General features: G+C 36.6%; 1 protein-coding gene across 2 annotated transcripts; it reads right to left on the minus strand.

Annotated features, from left to right (window-relative positions):
• Positions 1 to 1,134: 1,134 nt before the first annotated feature.
• Positions 1,135 to 15,778, minus strand: LOC131910419 (prolactin-3D4-like). Of its 2 annotated transcripts, XM_059262348.1 has the most exons (6): positions 15,764 to 15,778; positions 8,973 to 8,985; positions 5,836 to 5,993; positions 4,385 to 4,492; positions 2,364 to 2,543; positions 1,135 to 1,326 (listed from the first exon to the last, which is right to left on the minus strand). In XM_059262348.1, exons 1-6 carry the CDS (start codon positions 15,776 to 15,778, stop codon positions 1,135 to 1,137), a joined length of 666 nt encoding a protein of 221 aa, XP_059118331.1. The 2 variants fall into 2 exon arrangements, with proteins under 2 accessions (XP_059118331.1, XP_059118330.1); XM_059262347.1 differs by lacking the exons at positions 8,973 to 8,985; positions 15,764 to 15,778 and adding an exon at positions 7,471 to 7,501.
• Positions 15,779 to 21,689: the final 5,911 nt, after the last annotated feature.

Raw genomic sequence — 21,689 nt, forward strand, 5'->3', positions numbered from 1 at the left:
TGTAGCTTTGGAGATTATCCTGGATCTCACTCTGTAGCCCAAGCTGGCCTCGAACTCACAGAGATCTGCCTGGCTCTGCCTCCCAAATGCTGGGATTAAAGGCGTGCACCACCACCGCCCGTTGTTTTATATTTTCATTTTTAAAGTAATAAAATAGTCTCAAATTCTGAGCTACATAAACGGAAAATTCAGGTTCTTTTAAAGGTCGTCCTTAGAGTGACTAAGGTGGCAGATGGGCACTAGAGAAACGTAGATGTGTTTAACTCTTCCTTTTTACTACATTTTTTGAATGTTTAAATTAATTTTGTAACATGACTTTCTAAATGGTCTTATTAATAAAAAACCCAGTGCCAGAAATTGGGGTAAATTCTGAAAGATCGGAGAGACAGAACAAGCCACAACCAAGCTCACCTCGTCAACTCTTTAGCTGATCTTGTTTCCACAAATCCTTAGACTGAAAGCTTCTGAGTTCTCACAACTGAGGACCTCAGTTGAACTGCTTAAAAGGCCTCTAGTTCCTGGTCCTCATGCCTTATATAACTTTCTGCTTCCTGCCATCACTTCCTGGGATTAAAGACAAATATACCTTTCTCTGCTCAGACATCACTTCCTTCCTAGTGCTGGGATTAAAGGCATTTGTGCTTCCCAAATACTTGATAGCAAAGGCATTAGATCTCAAATGTTGGGATTAAAGGTGTGTGCCACCATGCCTGGTTCTGTCCAGAGTGTGGTCTTGAACTCACCGAGAGCTAAACAGATCACTGCCTCCCAAGTGATAGGATTAAAGGCATCTGTGCCACCACTGTCTGGCTCCTATGTCTAATCTAGTTGCTGTTCTGCTCTCTGATTCCCAGATAAGTTTTATTGGGGTGTACAATATATCAACCACACTTGTCAAAGTTCAGATTTTTACATGCACATCACAAAAGACTGGATCCTTATTATATTAAATGAAACAAAAGACTCTTAGAATTTCATGTTAAATCTGTTGTTTCTAAAGAATTAGATTTTATTGTATAAAAGAGATCCATTATAGCCATGCATGCACTGAGAGGAAATAAAAGCACTACAGTTCTTGTTCAAAAAGGCTCATGTCAGCAGGACACTGCAGGGTTGTGCAGTCCGCACTCATTCTTAAAAACACTCATTTTTAAAGACCTCTCTGCACCTCAGGAGCTTGAGGAAAGCGTCAATCTTATGGGTATCCCTTCTCAGGCAGCGGAACAGGGTATAAAAGGCAAAAAGGTGAGTGTCTTCATCAGATGATTGCAAGTCTTCCAGTCCAGACCAGACAGGATAGGCATCTTTTTCAAATTCATTCTGGCTCTAAACAACAAATGGACAGATGTTAGTCACATTATCCCCTCATAGGTCTCTCTCTCTCTCTCTCTCTCTCTCTCTCTCTCTCTCTCTCTCTCTCTCTCTCTCTCTCTCTCTCTGTGTAATAGACATGATTTGGATGTCAGTGGTCAATTTTGGGTAAAGTTCCTGCAGTGAAATCTACTTTGATTTTTGAGAAATCTGTTCTTACTTTTACCTGCAACTCATGGCTAATCTCTTTAAGTCTGAGCCACTAGTCTAAGGACTACAAAGGGAAGACACCACATCACCCATTTGACACAAATCCTGGAACTGGACTCAGGTCCTCACACATGGAAGGAAGACACAGACACGAGACATCTTCCAGTGCATGTTCTGTATAAATTGTTAATTAATTTTGGTAAAACACAGAGGACTATAAATTTATAATGAGAAGTCCTAGAAATTGGGGTAAAGGCATTAGACACCAAAACATAATTTGGAGACAGGCATATGTATTTTCTGACATGCCACTGATCTCAGATAAGACAGATCCATACACAAGCAGAGAGATAGTGAACCAGGAGGCACTATTTGAATGTAAATATGGAATTAACTAAAAGACAATGAAAGGCTAGTATCAGTACTTTCACTTTGGGGAGTTTTACATGTTCTCAGTACTTTCCTTGATGTGTCCTTCATACCATATTAGTTCTGGTAGAGTGTCCTGTTCCTTTCCTTCATTTCAGATGAATATATTCTACATTGTATACACTCTATTGAATCCTTGAACATGAGCAGTATATTTCACTTAACATATTGTGTGCAGGCAATCCAGGCAGTGACTGTTATATGATCTTCTGCACATTAGGCTGTAGTGTCCACCCCATCCAGGACAGCCACTGTCGAAATTACTATGAGTCACAGAACTATTTCCTACAGAGATCACTGTTCTAAGTGCTTATTAATTGACCTCATATTTGGGAATTTCAAAATTCTTGTTGAGTTACATAATTCACAAACTATACACAGGATGACCAAAGACACATATTGAAACAGCTTACCCTACTGAGTATGGTCTTCATTCCTTCCTGAAGCACATGGGTTTTGTCCTTCACAGCATTGGCTGTTTTCAGCATTATATCAGAAGCTCCAGGGAGGGTGGGCACTGCAGAAATCAGGTGTTTCAGCGGTTCTTCCCAGGCATGGGAAATATTGATCAGTGTTTTCAGAAGGTCTTCAGTCTAGGAAAACATCATTAGATATCACCTTAAACTAAGTGACAGACAGCTGTGTTGATAGATACTTGTGTTTTTTTTTTTCACATGGGAGGCAAACTACAGTGTATTTTTATTAGTAGTAGTGTATGTTAATGACTTTAAAATACTTAAGTATTACCTGAAAATAAAATTTCAGCTACTGAATTCTACTTTGCTAAATCAAACAAATTGGGTCTTAATAATTTTGACTGTTCAAAATGATCGTATTTTATTTTTCATTTACGTTCTACCATTTGTCCTAGTTGTTTGAACTGTTCTATTTGATTGCTTGCCCTGCCTATGAGAAAATTAAGTTTACAGGGCTCAGGAGTTGTCCAACATATGACTCATATTACATTGATGCCAATAATCTTAGGAGTTAATGCTTCAAATCATTTCTATACTACTGAATCAAATTGGTCTCTCATATACTTACATAAGATATTTATATTATGGTAGAGTATTATAACAGGTGACTTCAGACAAAATGCTTTCCAAAATCCTGTTTTTTCTTTTATCTGCATAATTCCTGCTACCCTTGATTCTAGAGGAGTTGCATAATTATTGACATATACACAAGAAAAATTATTATAAAGAATTGCTTTAATTCCAGGCATGGGTAGAAATCAGAATGGAATTTTGGCCTGTAATTGTTAGTACATGCCAGAGTCATACAAAATAAATTCTTTAGTTATCTGTTTACTGTGATGTTTATAAGGAATTTTACAGTCTATGGAAACAAAGAATAGAGAGTAATTCAACTATAATCTAAATAAAATATTTATGAATAAATGGAGACACCAATGGTGATAACCAACATATTCCTAGTAGCGTTAGACAAAAGCATTAAGAATGTTTACATGACATGAAAGAAGTTTAGTGTAAATTCTTACTTAATATGCAAGGGAAATGACTTCTGTGTACTGTTTGGAACCACAGTTCATTGTGTTCTTAAAAGTACTACTATCAGAGACTATTTTTCAAAATTAAATATTTCAGTGTCAACAGTGTGCTATTCCCATTGTGTAGAATAGTAATCTGTATAAATATTTTTTTCTTTTTTTTCTTTATAATGACCACACTTTATTCATGAGAATATCTTGTATATGACTTATTTGTGTTGGTAATACCAGCATGACTGGAGAATAGATTATGTCTGTGAAATTGCTATACTTATTAATTTTACATAAATAAAAGTGATATTTATGACAAGTAGCCAGAGTGAAGAGATCATAACACATATACATTAGATCTTCAGAGTTATGTAGATGTCTTCAAAACAGAAGCCACCCAGAGGAACATGATATAGTTTAGAGAAGAGTCTTTTGTACAGTTAACATGTAGGTAGAAGAAGGCAGATCAGTCAGGGAAGACTGTATAAATTAGGATGGAAATGAAATAGGTCCAGGAGAGTTTAGAAAAATAAAAAGAAAGGACATACTGCTTAGTTTTTTAACTTAATGCCAGAGGAGGATCCTTTAGTGTTCTATTACAAGCACAAAGGGATTTGCATTTACTCTGTATGTATGTTTACATATTAAAAAGGAGTGTCCAGTTCAGATCAAAACTTTCCTGGAAAAAGCAGGAGTTGGTAAAAACAGTTTTTTATGGTGACAATTACAGTTCTGGGACAATATGATTTGGCAGGCATTTTAGTTAGTGCTAAGTTTATCAGCTCTATGATGTGATTGTTCTCTGACAGCCGCATCTTTTTTGATCTATTGGATCAGAAATTTCCACACCTCTTGTTGGCTTAGTAATCACACACAGCACAGTTACCTTTGTATAGCATAACTTCTTTCATAAAAAACAGGGAGGAAACCTACTTTTGTTTCATGGGCTTCTTCTCGAGACTCTGGAGTGTGGATGGAAGCAGTGTGGCATAGGCTGGGCATTCTGGTCTTGTACCAACTGCTCTTGAAGTATTTCATGTCCTGGATGAAATTACATGATTTAGTTAACTGGGGATTCAGAATTGAATAGAAACTAACATTGTATGTTTGATAAACCCTACATTTTTGATATTTAAGAACAAAAATTGAAACAGTAGAATGATGGAAACACCATCTGCTTACCCTTCATTCCCTTCTGCATGCAATCTACTCAACTGTCCTCTCAATCTCTTCCCCTCTTTACTGCTCCCTTGTATTGTACTTGCTAATGTTATTGTTTGGAAAAAAAAGCACTAAGATGTACTCAAACTTCTAATTACTTACATCTTTAAGTATCAGTTTTTCTAGAATGAGTGTCATAGAAATAATTGTTTTTCAATGGAACAAACTTTTTTTTAATATAAGAACTGTTAATTTATAACTTGGTTCTCAAATATCAACAAGTGTCAACACGATAAAAATGTTCATGATAAATGTAGGCTTCACAAATATTATTACAGTCAATAATTAACCATTAAATTCTAGTTGCATTTTAAGGAAATAGCACAGAGTGAAGTAAGAATTCACATAAATATTCAAAGTTTCTGTGCTAATGATACAAAGGATGTACTTGCATAAGATATTTCTTAAGAAAATACAAATCACTTAATTCTAACTATCAACGAATTTAAAAGAGTTAAAGTGTTCTTAGAAATGTTGTGCAGCTAGAAGATTAGAGGAAGAATGAGAGGTATGAGAAAACTAGTATGGGAAAACAACAACGGTAATGTATATTCCCTATAAATGTAGCGATATATAATACATATTCTCAATATTCAAAGGACATTTGTTTGCTGTTTCCTCACTGACAGGCCCAGATAGATGAGTTAAATCCCTGCAGGAGAGGGAATATAGTTTGTGTCTAAAGTAGCCCTTCAATTTCACTAAAAATGATAACCTGGAATTGTTTGCATTTATGAGTTTATCTGTAACTATGTTGTTTTATTATGTTTTTCATTGTTTACATGATTTCAATTTGCCTAAATTTATTTCTCTCCACCCAACTAACTTCAGTTCTCCTGTACTAGTTATCTTCAGATCAATCAGTAAGGAATGTTCATGAATACAGAACCCCTGGAAACGTGACCAGGAAATCAAAATTCCAACTAAGAAGTTCAAAGTTGTTATTGTTAAAGTTAGTAAAGGAAAATTTGAAATATCATTGAATTTTTTTTGAGATTTTATGAAACATATTTTGCCCTTTATACATTTTGCTATATGATTTTTTCTATTACCTATAAATTGAATTATTTGGAATTGGATACATGACTCATTCCAATTTAATCAGTGATTAGCTATGTGAAGGTAATTTTAGAAAAGAATCCAGAGGCAAAGACATTACTTACAAATTCATGGTATAAATCTGCAGCCAGGAAATATGTGTTATGAGACTGATCAACCACTCGATAATACAGGTCTTCAGTGGACACAGAGCCAGTTGGTTTGGAGGCCACATGCTCCCAAAGGAGCAGATTTGACACCATCAGCAACATACATACCCCTGCTGTCAGAGAAATGGCAATGAGGTGATCTATATAAATCAGGTTACAACAGTTAAACAAGCTGGGAATGTGTTCTGAGGGCCCTCTGCTATGTGCTTTGGGTTGATGTACCTTAATAGAGCATTCACTTTTTCAACTGGTAAAATACAGAGATAGCTACATTTTTCCAGTAAAAGTTTGACATGTGGGAGACTTTTCACAGTTTGCATTTGCTCCAAAAGAGTTTCTCAAGTGTGCAAACACATGGAGTTTGATTAACTATGAACCACAGTCTTCAAGTCATTATCTGCACATATTTGAAATTCTAGAGAATTTATGTTGTCTTTCATTTTATTAAATACATTATTATTGTAACTAATTCATTTTCCTTGTACATATCGCTTAAGACTGGGGTGATTTGATAGTTTATTCAGATTGATTTATGTGAGCAGTTATCCAAGCTGGGTACACAAATTAATTATAACTTCCTATTTCTGTGCTTGAAGCAATTGGACTACATCTTTAATATTGTGTTTTCAAAATACCATAATTTCTCTATAATGCAAATTGAACACTTTGAGTTCTAAGATTATGATTATGATTATGATTATTGTTATCATTGGTTTTTCAAGACTTGGTTTCTTAGAGTTGTTTTGGTGCCTATCCTGGATCTCGCTCTGTAGACAAGGCTAGCCTGGAACTTGCAGAGATCTGTCTGGCTCTGCCTCTGAGTGCTGGGTTTAAAAGCATGCACCACAGCCACCCAGCTCTGTTGTATTATCTTTTGTTCTAGACTGTGACTTTTAAAATGGAAGATGTTATACATCTAATGGCTCTTAAGTATCAGTAACGATGTTCGATTTTACCCTCCTGTTAATAAAGTCAACACAATATAACTCTGAGAATTGAGTGTGTCTGTAACTCAAGGAAGTTCCTATTGAAAAACCTGAGCTCAAACTTAATCAAGTAACTAGAATATAGAAAGTTTTCAGCTCTGTGTTGACTTCTCTCTAGATTAAGCATGATCAAATATCAGTTCCCTCCCAAATTCAGAGCAGACCACAACAAAAATAACTACTCTAAAAACAGTCTTTGTGAGCTTGTTTGGAGGTTCTAGCGCAGCTACTCCTATACCCTTGACCGAAGACTGGTCCTCTATTCGGGGAAGATCGTCCTCTGCAACCAAGCTCGCAGCTTCGGGAGGGACGCACATGGAGTGGTGAGGGAGGAAGGGGACACCCGCCTAGCCAGCCAGATCAGCCGAATCAACCCTGGCGATCAATGGGGTGACAGATGTCGCAGCCAGATTGCCCTGAGAATGGGGGGGGGGGCTGGGGGAAGGTGAGGGGGGCGGGAGGGGGAGAACAAGGGAATCCGTGGCTGATATGTAGAACTGAATTGTATTGCAAAATAAAAATTAAAAAAAAAAAAACAGTCTTTGTGAAATATACACTAAGGATTACTTAGACTCTAAGAAGTATCCAGTCAATAGCTACTTACCAGAGCTTGGTAAAGTCAAAGCAAGCGGCATCTTGGAGACGATCCACCAAAGTATGATCTTCAACTCGGGAAAGCTGCTTCACCTGAGTGTTGCCTTCAGTCAACTTTCCACCTCCCATATATACCACCAGATTGTACCCAAAGCCAGACCGAGCTGGGGGCCAGATTGAATCAACATCTATAGGTCAGTGACATTCTTCCCTCGGGGTTTGTTAACATCCTCTTTACATTTACCACAGTTATATGTCAATATGTGTCACACTGCTTTTCCCCCATAAGATCTATAGAATGCAAGTCATTCTCCAAATCAGAAAGACCATCTCTGTTCATTCATTACTCATTGCCAGGTAAGTAGGAGAAAAGACTTATTCCCCAATTCTTTTCCCTAGTTAAATGTCTTATATGTCTGTCATGTCTTCTGCAATGTTCCCTAGTGTTTCTGGTGAGGATAAATGGTTTCCATAATCTACCCTATCTCCACACAAGTCTACCATTAACACTGTAAAATATTTATCTCAATAAACTCAGTAACAGTTCCAGTAATCAACAGGTCTAAACACAAAGGTTTAGAAGGCATTTTGTCAAGAACTTCATACCCATTGATGAAAAGTCTACTTATGAATGCAGATCATAACATTTTTAGGCACCTTATTTTTGCTGTCTTAAAATATAACATATTGATTGCTTTATGTGTCTTGAGACATAGAACATAGCCGATAATTGTTGGTTGCAATGGCAAGTGCTGTGCCATGGTTTTCCTACTTACTACACTCTATCAATGTTGCTGATGGCTGTATCATGTCACTGAATTATAGCAATTTTGGCAATTATCCTGAAATTGCTACATAGTGACCAGGATCACCATGAAAGGTATTCCAAGTTGTAATAGACCCTATATCATAGAAGCTCAAAATTTTGATTTTTCCTGATCAAAATATTCAATTTCTTTAGCAATAGGACTGTTTACTTCTGATGTGCAAATAACAGTAGAGGCAACAGCGTGGATAAAGTTATGATAGCATGTACTTCATGGAAAATATCTAGAGAAGAAACCAACTTTGACACTGAAAGTTCAATTAACATATATATGGCATTTCTTTTTCTGGGCCTGATTAACCCCTTGTATAATTTTACTTTTACTACTGTGTTCATTATTTTCCAAGATGTTTTACAAAGACATTCGGAGCATAGGTCTATTTCATGGAGCAGTTAGAAATGGTGCACAGTTTTGAGTTAATGCAAAATGTTATTCATATTGAGAATCTGTAAGAATATAAATAAAATTATAACAAGGTCTACTGGAGTATGAAATAACACCTATGTTTATCAACTATTAAGGGAGAAAGTTGATTATGTGAGAATGTACAGGAGAAACTGTTCCAGCTATCTATAATCTACCATCACTTTGCCTCATCTTGGAATTTTGAATTTTACTGTCCCTCAAAATTTAAGAAAGAATTTGAGGGGATACTTAGTTACGTTTCAGGGTCAGGTAGGACCACATCCTTCTAGGTTCTACTACTTTCACTTCACCCTCAAGCACCATTAAGGTCTGAGACATAAACTACAGAAGCCTGGTGACTACAGCCTGTTTATTGATAAAATCTTTTTACTTAGAGGGCCCACGAATGACTTTAAAATTTACATCTTAACATCTCCCTTTACTTACAACAACATACATTTGCCTATAAATCACCCTGAAGTAATCCTCTATATTATATAAACATAAATCAACATAACACATTTCCTTTCATACTCTTTTTTTAAGTTTTCTTTTTTTTTAGGAGGGGGGTTAAAGACAGGGTTTCTCTGTGTAGCTTTGTGTCTTTCCTGTAGACACACTACTCACTACTACTGGCTACTCATTCTGTAGCCCAGGCTGGCCTTGAACTCATACCTGCCTCTGCCTCCCCTGTGCTGGGATTAAAGACATGTGCCACCACTGCCCAGCCCCTTTCATATTCTTAATACAAGAAAGATATTCTCACAGTATACTTTTTTACCTTAATACCTTCTTGACCTCAAGTCACTCTTGTGCCATTTAGATTCCAAGGACAGATTTTTTGTTCCCTACAGCCCATCTTGATTGCTTAAATATTTGGATCATCCATAACCTCTCTATAGTAATCACCATCCTCTGGTTTATTTCTGATATCTGATTATATTCTAACCAAAGTGAGTGTGCCCTACTCTTTGGCTATCAAACTATCACTTTTTCCACTGACACATTATAATGTATTCATTAGTTATGTAGCAGTTTGACTCAGTAGCAACATCCAAAAAGATGAGAAGTTGCTATCCTCTGTCTACCCAGAGTATAACTCTGCAGATCAATGGTATCTAAATTTCTTATATCCTACAAATGGTTTTCTGCATCAGAGCAGGGACAATGTGGGGGTCACATAAACTTCAAGGTAGTCACAATTTCTCAGCATCACAGTCAGACTTTGATATGATCTTAACTGTGTCCTAAATAGTTTCAGAATTTATAGGACCTCCCCAGGCATGGGAGGAAGGAAAAAATTACATTTTGCACTTTCTCCCAGTTCAGGCAGAAGGTAAAGAAGAAAATCAAGGTTATTTTCATTTACTAATTCTTTTTTACTTAATTTCTGGTGAAATTAGAGAAACTGATATTTTTAGTTTAAGGATCCCCTGCACATAGACAGCTTTGCTCACCATCAGGACAGTTAATGAGTAACTATCACTGTGGTCATTTTCAGGGCATTCTTTAGGGTTAGTAGTTTTTTTTCTCGTGTTCTGATATAAGACTAAGGCTGTAACTGTTAACATCCATGCACTTTTGTTGAATAGGTACACACACACACACACACACACACACACACACACACAGACACCCTTTTTTATGTGGTGCTCTAAGGTGTTTATATATCTTTATATATGTGTGTTTGTTAGTATATGTATGCACTTATACTGGCCTGTGAATAGCCATGGAATCATTTTCAGAAATAGTTAACCTCATTCTTTTTTTTTTTTTTAAATTACCTTGTTAAACTAAACATCACTAATTAGGATAAACTGAATGGACAGACATCCAGGGACCTTTGAGTGTCTTTCTGCCCAGTGCTAGGATTCAAGTTCATGTCACCATACCAGGTGTCATTATTTCTGAGGATCAAATTCAGGTCCTTGTGTTTATAATGTAAAAATATCACAGAGTCTTCTACATTAGCATGGTGATTTTATATGTATAGAATGCTGTGGTTGCTGAATATCATGATTTAAAGAGTTATTGAAAATTCTGTCTTGAACTTGATATGTACTTTTTTCTTTTAACAATTTGTAAACAATGCATATTTAATAATTTGTTTGAATATTGTGCTTATTGGTTTTTCTTGGTGACTGTTAATTTTTGGTAAAAGAATCTCAGGATTCTACTTAGTCTTTTGTGGTATTCTTGTGTTTAACATTTTAAATCATTATTTCCTCATTGTTTTGTCAAAGTTATATAGAATCATCTTATAGAGAATACTTTGTGTGGAGTTCTACAAAGTCTAACATCTCTTATTTATCCATTTCCTCTAAAATTAAATTGTTCCGTCTTGGTGAGCAGATTATTAAGAAAACAAATCATAAAAGGGGCATGAAACCAAATGTCTTAAGAGGGTGTGAAAAATTTCTTTCTTCTCAGAACCTCATTTAGGTGAGGTAGGAAACAGTTCCACAGCTTCAGGAAGACCCTGAAATTGATCACATTTGGTAGGATTCTCCATAGCAAAATGTATGTACTGGAAAGACAACAGGGAGATGCTTCCAGACAAGTTGAGTTGACCAAAACACTCCCAGGCCTGCTGTGCTCCATGGAGGAGACAGAGAAGCAGCTGGACGAACTAGGAGAGTGTCAGACCTATCAGACTGACTGAAAATCAGCTACACAGACTTTGAGCTGCTGGCATAGTATGTGTTGTGTTATAGTTTTCTAGTTCCCCTGAGGTTTCATCCATCCTGGACTGAGCTTGGGGAGATCTAACTCTCTTTCTGTAATGTCTTCTCCTGTTTGTAACCTTTTACTAGTACTAGTGCACTTAAGCACAATAAGATCACTGGTTTGCCAAATATGGAATTTGATGATACCTTTACTTTGGTCTACCATTGTCACTCTCTCTGGTGTGAGTGTATGTGTTTTCATGTCTCCCTGAAAAGATTAGTATCATGCAATAGTATCTCATATATCTATGACCTAAAGACTGCTACTGCCATTGTCTAAGCGAGGATAATAGATTTGAAATATTAAATTTCAAGAATGTATGTGTTCTGTGTGTATGTGTCTCTGTGTGTGTCTATGTCTCTATTTCTGTGTCTCTCTGTTGCTCCTTGTCTCTCTCTCTCTCTGTCTCTCTGTGATATTCAGATGTGAATTTAAGGTATCTCCCTCTATTGATAGTTTATGTTTATGGAAAGTTCTTAGAAAAATCTTGTTTCTTGTCTTTTACAGTAAGCTGCTGACATCACATACATGGGTCAGAGGATATGAATAAATCCAATCAGTGCTAGTTTGTAATATTGATTCTTATTGGATAAAATTCATACTGTATAAAGTTATGATTCATTATGTGAGAGGAGAAAGTGTTACCAACAGGTTTACCCAGGTATCATTAAACCTGTGATCTCCTATATTGACTGGCATGCCATTATATGCTCACTGTAGCAAGAGCACCATGAATAGTAGGGCATGAGGCATACTCCACAGGATAAAAGTCATTTACGCTTTTATTAACCAGGTCAAAATCCCTTGAATCTTCATGTCATATGTCTTAAATGAAAATTTGATGCTATTGTTCTGCTAAAAAAAGCATTATAATTAACTGTCCCATAAGTGCTTTGTTTTATACTCAATGATTTGGGAAGCTCTCAGTTCATATCAGCAACATTCCTATGTGCTGTAAACTTATTTATTCAGAAATTAGTTACTGTTGAACATTCACAGTGCAAGTTGTCGAAGAATATTCAGCTTCCAGTGGGATAACTATGCAGCAAGACAATATTTTTGAGAAATGTGAGGGCCATTACACACATTTATTTAAAGAAATTCTTTCTATATTCTTAAGAGCTGCTTATGATCAAACCAGGATAATACTCCATCATCACTTAAAAGGGATCTAATGAAGTACAACTTTCTGAGCTGTTACTTGTAGTGATCCCTTCAGGAGAGAGGAGAGTAAATTTTCTGCAGGGATGAAGGCTCTGAGAGACTACCCATGCTCAGGTAGATGATTTAACTCATGACATCTACACACTGTAATAAGGAGATTTCATGGGATCAAATCAGAAGACATGAAAATGCAAGAAAATAGTGAGAGAGCAGATTCAGTAGGAAGTTTGAAGTGAGGATGTGGGATGTGGATTTAATGAGAGCACATTAATTCATGAAAGAAATGATTAAACATTAAAAACTATGCATTTTCATGGCTGTTGCTTCACATTTCTTATGAAATTATAAAACTGCTTCAGCAGGTTCTCTACACCTGAGTTTAAAACAACTAAAAATTAATTGATTTTCCTTTATTAAAAAATGGGAGAAAATACTTACATTCATTTTCTTAATGTAGATCAAAACTATATTTGGAATTAAAGTTTACAACCACAGTATAACTAGAATAAGAGTTTACTAAATAGAACCAACTCATTTTTCTTTTTTATTTTTATATGAAAATCCTTTTTATTATAAAGAAATCCATAAAAAATGGGACCTGAAACACAGACAATAATCGCTACAGAAATGGTTTCTCTATTAAATTCTCAATTATATATATTTGCTTTGAGGCCAAGTATGTGGTCGATTTTAGAGCAGGTTCCATGGGGTGCTGAGAAGAAGGTATATTCTTTTTTTGTTAGGATGGAATGTTCTGTAGATATCGATTAAGTCCATTTGAGTCATGACATCAATTAAGTCTTTTATTTCTCTGTTAAGTTTCGATTTGGGAGATCTGTCCAGTGGTGAAAGTGGGGTGTTGAAGTCTCCCACTATTAATGTGTGGGGTTTTATATGTGGTTTAAGCTTTAGTAATGTTTCTTTTACATATGTGGGTGCCCTCGTGTTTGGGGCATAAATGTTCAGAATTGAAACTTCATCTTGGTCGATCTTTCCTGTGATGAGAATGTAATGCCCTTCTTAATCTATTTTGATTGATTTTAGTTTGAAGTCTATTTTGCTGGATATCAGGATTGCTACACTCGCTTGTTTCTTAAGACCTTTTGATTGTAAAGTCTTTTCCCAGTCTTATTCTTAGGTAGTGTCTATCTTTGAATTGGAGATGTGTTTCTTCTATGCAGCAGAAAGATGGGTCCTGCTTTCCTATCCATTCTGTAAGCCTATGTCTTTTTATAGGTGAATTAAGTCCATTGATATTAAGGGATATTAATGACCAGTGATTGTTCATTCCTGTTGTTTTTTGGTGGTAGCATGTGTGTACTTATCTTCTTTGGGGTTTACTGCTGTGGCTTTATCTATTGCCTGTGTTTTCAAGGGTGTATCTGACTTCCTTAGTTTGGAATTTTCCTTCTAGTGCTTTCTGTAGGCCTGGGTTTGTGGATAAGTATTGTTTAATTCTGGCTTTGCCTTGGAATGTCTTGTTCACTCTGTCTTTGATTATTGAAAGTTTTGCTGGGTATATTAGTCTAGGCTGGCACCCATGGTCTCTTAGTGTCTGCATTACACCTGTCTAGGTCCTTCTGGCTTTCAAAGTCTCTGTTGACAAATCGGGTGTTATTCTGATGTGTTTTCCTTTATAAGTCACTTGGCCTTTTTCCTTAGCTGCTCTTAGTATTCTTTTCTTTATTCTGTACGTTTAGTTGTTTAATTATTATGTGGCGAGTGGACTTTTTTGGGGGGTCTAGTCTGTTTGGTGTTCTATAGGCTTCCTGTATCTTCATAGGCATTTCTTTCTTTAAATTGGGAAAGTTTTCTTCTATGATCTTGTTGAATATATTTTCTGTGCCTTTGAGTTGGTATTTTTCTCCTTCTTCTATCCCTATTATTCATAGGTTTGGTCTTTCCATGGTGTCCCCAATTTCTTGGACATTTTGGTTCATGACTTTGTTGGCTTTAGTGTTTTCTTTGACTGATGAATCTATTTCTTCTACTGTATCTTCAACGCCAGAGATCTTCTCTTCCAGCTCTTGCATTCTGTTGGTTATACTTGCATCTGAAGTTCTCGATCGTTTACTCAGATTTTCTATTTCCAGCATTCCCTCTGTTTGTGTCTTCTTCATTTTTTCTATTTCCCTTTTCAGATATTGGACTGTTTCCTTCATCTGCTTCATTGCTTTTTCATGATTTTCTTTCAGTGCTTTATTGTTTTTTTTTCCAGGACTTTATTGTTTTTTTTTCTACTTTATTTGTCCTTTCTTCTAGTTTTTTATAGCATTCTTCTCATTTTTTGTTTGTCTTTTCCTCTATATAAGCCTCTACCTTCTTCATGATGTTATTCATAAGGCTGTTTTCTTCTGCTTCTTCCAATATTTGGTGTTCAGGTCTAGATGTTGGAAGAGAGCTAGGTTCTCGTGATGCTGTATGGCTCTTCATTTTGTTGTATGTACTTCTGCCTTGATGTCTGCCCATCTCCTTGTGGTTCATTCTTGGTCTTATCAGCGCACTTGGTCCAGACAGAACTGATAGATTCAGGAAGTCTCTCTCTCTTGTCCAGATGAGAGCTCTCTTGTCCAGATGGGAACTCCAGGGCAGGATGGAGCTCTTGTCCAGAAGGGAAGTCCGGGGCAGGATGGGGGCTCTTGTCCAGACAGGAAGTCCGGGGCAGGATGGACACTCTTGTACAAAAGGGAAGTCCGGGGCAGGATGGGGGCTCTTGTCCAGACAGGAAGTCCAGGGCAGGATGGGAGCTGGGGGCTGGTCTCTAAGTCTCAGGAAGTGGCTGATGGGCGTAGGAGTAGCGCGTGGAGATTGCAGGGTCTGCCGGGGGGGCTTGAAGAAGGGGAGCCTTCCTGGTAGGGTTAGAAGGGAACCTGCCCAATGGCCAGAAGCTGGGGCCAATTTGGGCAGGTCTTCCCCAGAGTGGCTGGTGCCCAGGGATGGGGTCTAGGCTGAGCCCGGGCACTCACCTCTGGTCCAGAAGGGAAGTCCATGGCAGGATGGGAGCTGGGAGTAAGTAGATCATTTTGAGTTGTATTAAATTATGTTCTGGAAGGTGACATTTACTATGGAAGATATTAAACAGCTGATGCTTCTTAGATACTAGTAACATTGTCCTCTATTTTCCCTCTTAATATACACCAATGTAAAATATCTATAAGCATTGTCATGTGTATGTAAAACAAGGGTCATTTTCATTTGAAAGCCACTGATTTCAGAGTTAATTTAGCAAATACAACCTAAAGTGATCTCATCATTATGTTGCCATGTCTCTAGAGGAAGCATGATCAAATAACAGTTTACAGAGTTATACAACTGACTATACCAAAGACAATATGCTCTGGAACAAATATGCTTTGGTAGCATTTTCATAGTGGTACAAAGATGAAGGATTACTTTCTGAATTCTGCAAGAGTCAAAGACAACATCATCTCTGAGATTTCCAGCACAGTCTTGGTTCGAACTCAGTTGTTGTGACATACATTATATGGTTCTGAGACTAAAGATTGCATATTGACCAAGTCTTTTTACTCAGGCAGCTCAAAAATGGCTGAACAGTTGCCATCTCGGTATCTACAGTGACTTACATTAACATGAAATACGTACATTCCAGAATGAGCCAACACTCAATATTATATAAACATGAATCTGCATAACTCATTCTTTTTAGTATTCTTTTTCTTGAAGGAAATTATTACAATATATTTTGATGCCCCCAGACCTGTTTGAATTCAAATAAATATTGTGCCATTTAACTTCCTTTCCTTTTCTCAGTCCAAATGGTTGCTTTAATACTTGGATCATAGAAAGCTTCTCCTATGGTAATATCATCCTGATTAAGTTATGATTTCTGAGTACATTATGAACACAGTCACTGTGAGCCCCTCTTTGGCTCTCAAACTCTCCCCTGTTTTTCTCTAACAGGTCAGAGTGTGTTTTCAGTTTCATAGCATTTCAGCTCAGTAGAAATCTCCAAAAAGAGATGAGAACTTCCTAACCCCTGTCTATGCAGTTTAGAACTCTGCAAACCAATGGTGGTTGAATTTCACATATCCTGCAAAATATGTCTGCAGTAGAGAGCAGGCACAATAAGGGGTCTACAGCTCTTAACCCTCAAGATAGGGACAGATTCTCAGTATCACAGTCAGCCTTAGATATAATCTGAACTGTGTCCTACATAGTTTCAGAAACTGTAGCATCTCCTCAGGCATGGGTGGAAGGAAAAATTTACAGTTTGCATTCTCCCCTGTCAGTCCAAATGTAAAAAACAAAATCAAGTTCATTTTCCTTTACTAATTCTTTTTTCCTTGGTTTCTGAGGAAATCTTATAAAATTGTTATAGAATGGACAATTTTGCTCTAAATCAACCATCAGGAAAACTCATGACCAGCTCTTTCTGTGGTTATTTTTCAGGGAATTCCTTTACCCTGGTAGATTTGCCATGGTGTTCCATTTGAAAATGGAGGTTGTAACTTTTACATTGATGCATAGTTGATAACTAAGTAAAAATAATGTAAATGGGACCTTTGATTATTTTTATGATCTCAGGCATTTCCAAGTCTGTGTGTGTGTGTGTGTATGTGTGTGTGTGTGTGTATACAGTTATAGAGAACAGGTTGTTTTATTAAGCTTAATCTCACAAATTAGAAAAATCTTTCTGGTTAGACACCCAGGAACTGACAACCTGTAAACAGGCACAGTAAAATATACAGAATAGTGTTTGCCTCTAACTTGAATATCATTGTCTTAACTTCTCAAAAGACTCAGAGATCATCACTGAAGAAGGAATTAAAATAATATCACTGCTAGAGGTAATAGATACCTGTGGTAAGATAATATTTACTGATATGTCAGGTCCGTTGTACAAAATAAATCACAGCTGTGAATATTTTTATGAGTGCTGTGTATGATCAATCCATGTTAACATCCAACATTAATGAAAAAGGACCTCATGAAACCTTACAACTTGCTGAACTAGTTTTCTGAGTTAGTACTCCAAGAAGTTTCATATTAAAGAACTTAGAAATTTTCAATGGTGACTATTGGAGGAAGGAGAATTATATTATAGAAGGATTCACCCACTGAGAGGCTACCCATGCTCAAGGAGATGACCCTAACCCTGTGACTCAAACAGGCCACACTATACGGATTCCACAAGGTAAACTCAGAAGATACGAAGGTGGAAGAAAAAAGATAGGAGACACACAGGGCTCTGTTCCCTAGTGTGACCTTGAACTCACAGAGATCTGGATGGATCTCTGCCTCCTGAATGCTAGGAAATGAAGGGAAGTAATAGAAAGTCGATTTGAATAAAACATAATTTTGCCTAAAACAAATTTTCAAACAATAAAAAAACTTCCTACTTTCTGTTGTTTAATTTTTGCTATAAAATTGTAAAATTGCTGTAACAGTTTCTCTATAACCAGGCTTGGTACACATTAAATAAATTGATTTTTTTTCAATAAATCTGTATGTAAAATTTGTTGTAGGTAAAAGCTACATTGGGAGACAAAGTTGAACAAGCACTGTTTGACTACAGTGAAAATTTACTGATTCAAATTAACTGCTTCTTTTTTTAACCTATAATGTGAGCCACTCCCAGGTAGGCTCACATACCTTTGATCTCTGCAGGCTATGAGCCTGCTCTTATGCACATTTGACTTTTTCCCATTAGCTTATGGGTTCATAGCCATAGTTCTCCCGTGGTTGCTTTTATACTTCCTGTCCTTTCTATACAAATCCTTTCTGCTGTGAAAGATCTTCATGTAGAAGGGGCATTTCTGGCTACTATTGGACATTTTAGAAAGCTACTGGAAAGGAGTTAGTTCTCTAATAAGTACCTTTTTTAAAAACTGAGAGAGCTTTCAAGTTTCAGCACTGACCAGAATGGGAGTATTGTAAGATGAATTGCTAAACAGTCTTATTAATAAAAACATGGAACAAGATATTGGGGTTAAAACTGAGAGATTACAGGAATAGGACAAGCCACAGCCAACCTCACCTTACCGACTTCTCAGCTTCCAAAGACCTGCTTCCTGTATAACATGCCTATATGTCTTTCTGCTCTCCATCTCATTTCCTCACTCTGACCAGCTACACTACTTCCAGTCTGTCTGTACAGACTTCCAGACATCTATGATTAGTGCTGGGATAAAGGCATGTGTTACCATGCCTGGCTCTGTTCCCTAGTGTGGCCTTGAACTCACAGAGTTCTAGATGGATCTCTGCTCCTGAATGCTAGGATTAAAGGCATGAGTCCAAAATGTACCTACTTCACTTTCTATTCTAACTTGTATTACCAACCAGAAACTATCTTTTGATGTCTTTTAAACTTATACACTTTGGTGAGTTTCTTTGCTGAAATTGTTAACAAGGAACCCTATAACTATCTAATCTTCAACTTCCTCAGAGCTGAGAAGGAAATCATATTACCTATTTAAACAGGCAGTGCAAACAAGTCAGTTCCAAATAAAGTGAGGAATGACAGAAACAGCTGGCTGCCTGGACAGTCACCTGAGTTTTCAGTGCAAAGTTGGGGAACCTGTTTTTGGCTCACACTCTTAGCATATCTGACAGACTTATTTGTGAAGCAGGATTTTTAAAAGATCCTTCCTACCTTGTCTTGGCAAGGATCAACAATCAGCAGTCCTTTGTTTTATGTCCTGCTTGTCTATTTTGGACAGCATACTGTCAGAACTCAATGAGAAGGCATTTTCTTGCCCATGGCTAACTTTTGCCACAATGAAAGTAAACTTTGTATGGAGTTTCTTCAATGCCCATCATCTTCTCTGAAGTAGATTGCTGCTGCCAGGAGCAGATATGTCTCATAATCATAAAAAAAAGAAAAATCTATGTTATTAAAACATCTTAAATGCCATATTCTGTAGATTTCTGAAGGGTTTGAAGATGACCTGTCTATCTAATATATATCTCTGCTTGACCTTGAAAACATACCTAATCTGACTATAAGTTCGATTGGATTGCAATGACTAACTACTAACTTATATTTCTTTATATCCAAAATTGTTGATAATAACTTTCAAGGATTAGCAAATTGCATTACACTATTAAATGAAATGTAGAGGTACAATATCTTGAACAAGATTAGAAATATATGTACACTATTTTCTAACAAAATCAATCTCAAACTGGTATCAATATACATAACTTGTATACAATATATGAAAATCCAATCCAATGTAAAATATTTAAAACTAGTAGTTGCCTTTTTAAAGTAGGTTCAATAATCTACTTTTTTATCTTATCATATCCATATTCTCTTTTTTCTTTTCAGAATATATTCAATAATGTACCCTTTATTCTCTTGTTTCTATATCTTTTTTTCAGAGTAGATTTAATATTCTACCTTTTATCTATATCATCTTTTTTCTTTTTTTTTCTTTTTTTCTCAAACAAGAACCTTAAATCTAATCTCCTTTGTTTAGCCTTTTTTTCTGACCATTAAAATAACAACCTGTAACCAACCATCCTAAACAATGTCTATTATCCAAAACCCACAGAATGACCACCCATCCCACCTCTTTGGAATGTGGGCATCATGTTCTTAAAATTACTTCCTGCTGTCTTGGGGTGAAGTCATCTTTAAGGGATCTTGAAAAGAAAAAAAATTTGGGTTAATTATCAAGTTCTGGGAGAGGTAGCTGTATCATTTGTTGTCCAGTCTCTGCATAATGTGAAAATTCAGGTCTTGTCTCAAGTCCTTGCTTGAGTAGTCTGTGAGGCTGGATCATCTCAGCTAGCCATCTCAAAACTGTCCTGAGCAGTTTGTAGTCCACAGCCTATCGATCTTTGGGTGGTGTTTGTCAGATTAGTGGTATATCATCATCCTGATGGAATCGTCATTGTGTGTGGTGATATTTTATTTGTGCTGAAATGTGGTGATATTTTATTTGTGCTTTAATAAATAAAGCTTCCCTGGAGATCAGAAGAAATAGCAAGCCATTTTAAGTAAACAAAGAAGTCAGGCAGCAGTAGCACATGCCCTTAATCCTATCACTTAGCGTGCAGGATCTCTGTGTGTTCAAGGCCACACTGGAAACAGAGCCAGGCATGGTGGCACATTCCTTAATTCCAACACTAGTTAACCATAGAGGTCTAGAGGTCTGCACAGACAGACAGGAAGTGACAGAGCTGGGAAAGAAGAGGAATTTGTGTAGCTGGGTTAAGAAAGCCAATAAGAGAACAGAACAGAAAAGGCATATAAATTTGAGTATACAGGAAGAAACTTTCTTTGGAAGCTGTGGAGTTGGTGAGGTGGGGTTAGCTAGAGGTTTGTCCTAGTTCTCTGATCTTTTTCATAGGCTTTAACCCAAATTTCTGGCTCCATGTTTTTTTATTTAATAAGACCATTAGGAAATGCATCTAATATTGAGGGACCTCATCATCTTTTTAGAAAATTCAAATTTGCTGTAAGGTGTGGTCATGAATCCTTGCATAAAACTGATAGAGACTCAAACACAAAAATATGTATAGGCAGCTAGATGAAGCCTTTTTTGCTAAAATTATTTAGTACTCTATATGACCATTAATATCATGACAAAAATTAAATATATATATAAATCTTATAAATTTTGATATTAATTGCCTACCTTAAAAAAGTTTTGAGACAGGTGGTAGTGGAACGTGCCTTTGATTCCAGCTTTTAGGAGGCAGAGCCAAGCAGATCTCTATGAGTTCAAGGGTAGCCTGGTCTACAGAGTGAGATCCAGAACAGGAACCAAAACTACTCAGAGAAACTCTGTCTCAAACAATAAAAAAAGAGAAGTTTTAAAGAAATAATAACAGAACCAAAGAATTATGAGATTAGTGGCAATAGAATAGTCCCTTAACTTTGGTTTTTCTCTGTCCCATAATAAGTTTCTTGAATATGGGATTATTAATGCACTCATCAATGGCCATGGCAACATATTACAGGTGTTGTTTTATTGCTATGTTTACATACCATGTCTACATCTGTTCCATTTCATGGACAAATTCTTGAGTCCAATCAAAATTTTGTTACCACTGTAACATTTGTGCTATATGCAACAATAGACATATTTTGCAGGCAGGTTTTTTTTGTAGATCTTAGAGTCAATAGATGTTCAGG

This window comes from Peromyscus eremicus, chromosome 5 (genome assembly GCF_949786415.1).
Source record: "Peromyscus eremicus chromosome 5, PerEre_H2_v1, whole genome shotgun sequence".
NCBI lineage: Eukaryota > Metazoa > Chordata > Mammalia > Rodentia > Cricetidae > Peromyscus > Peromyscus eremicus.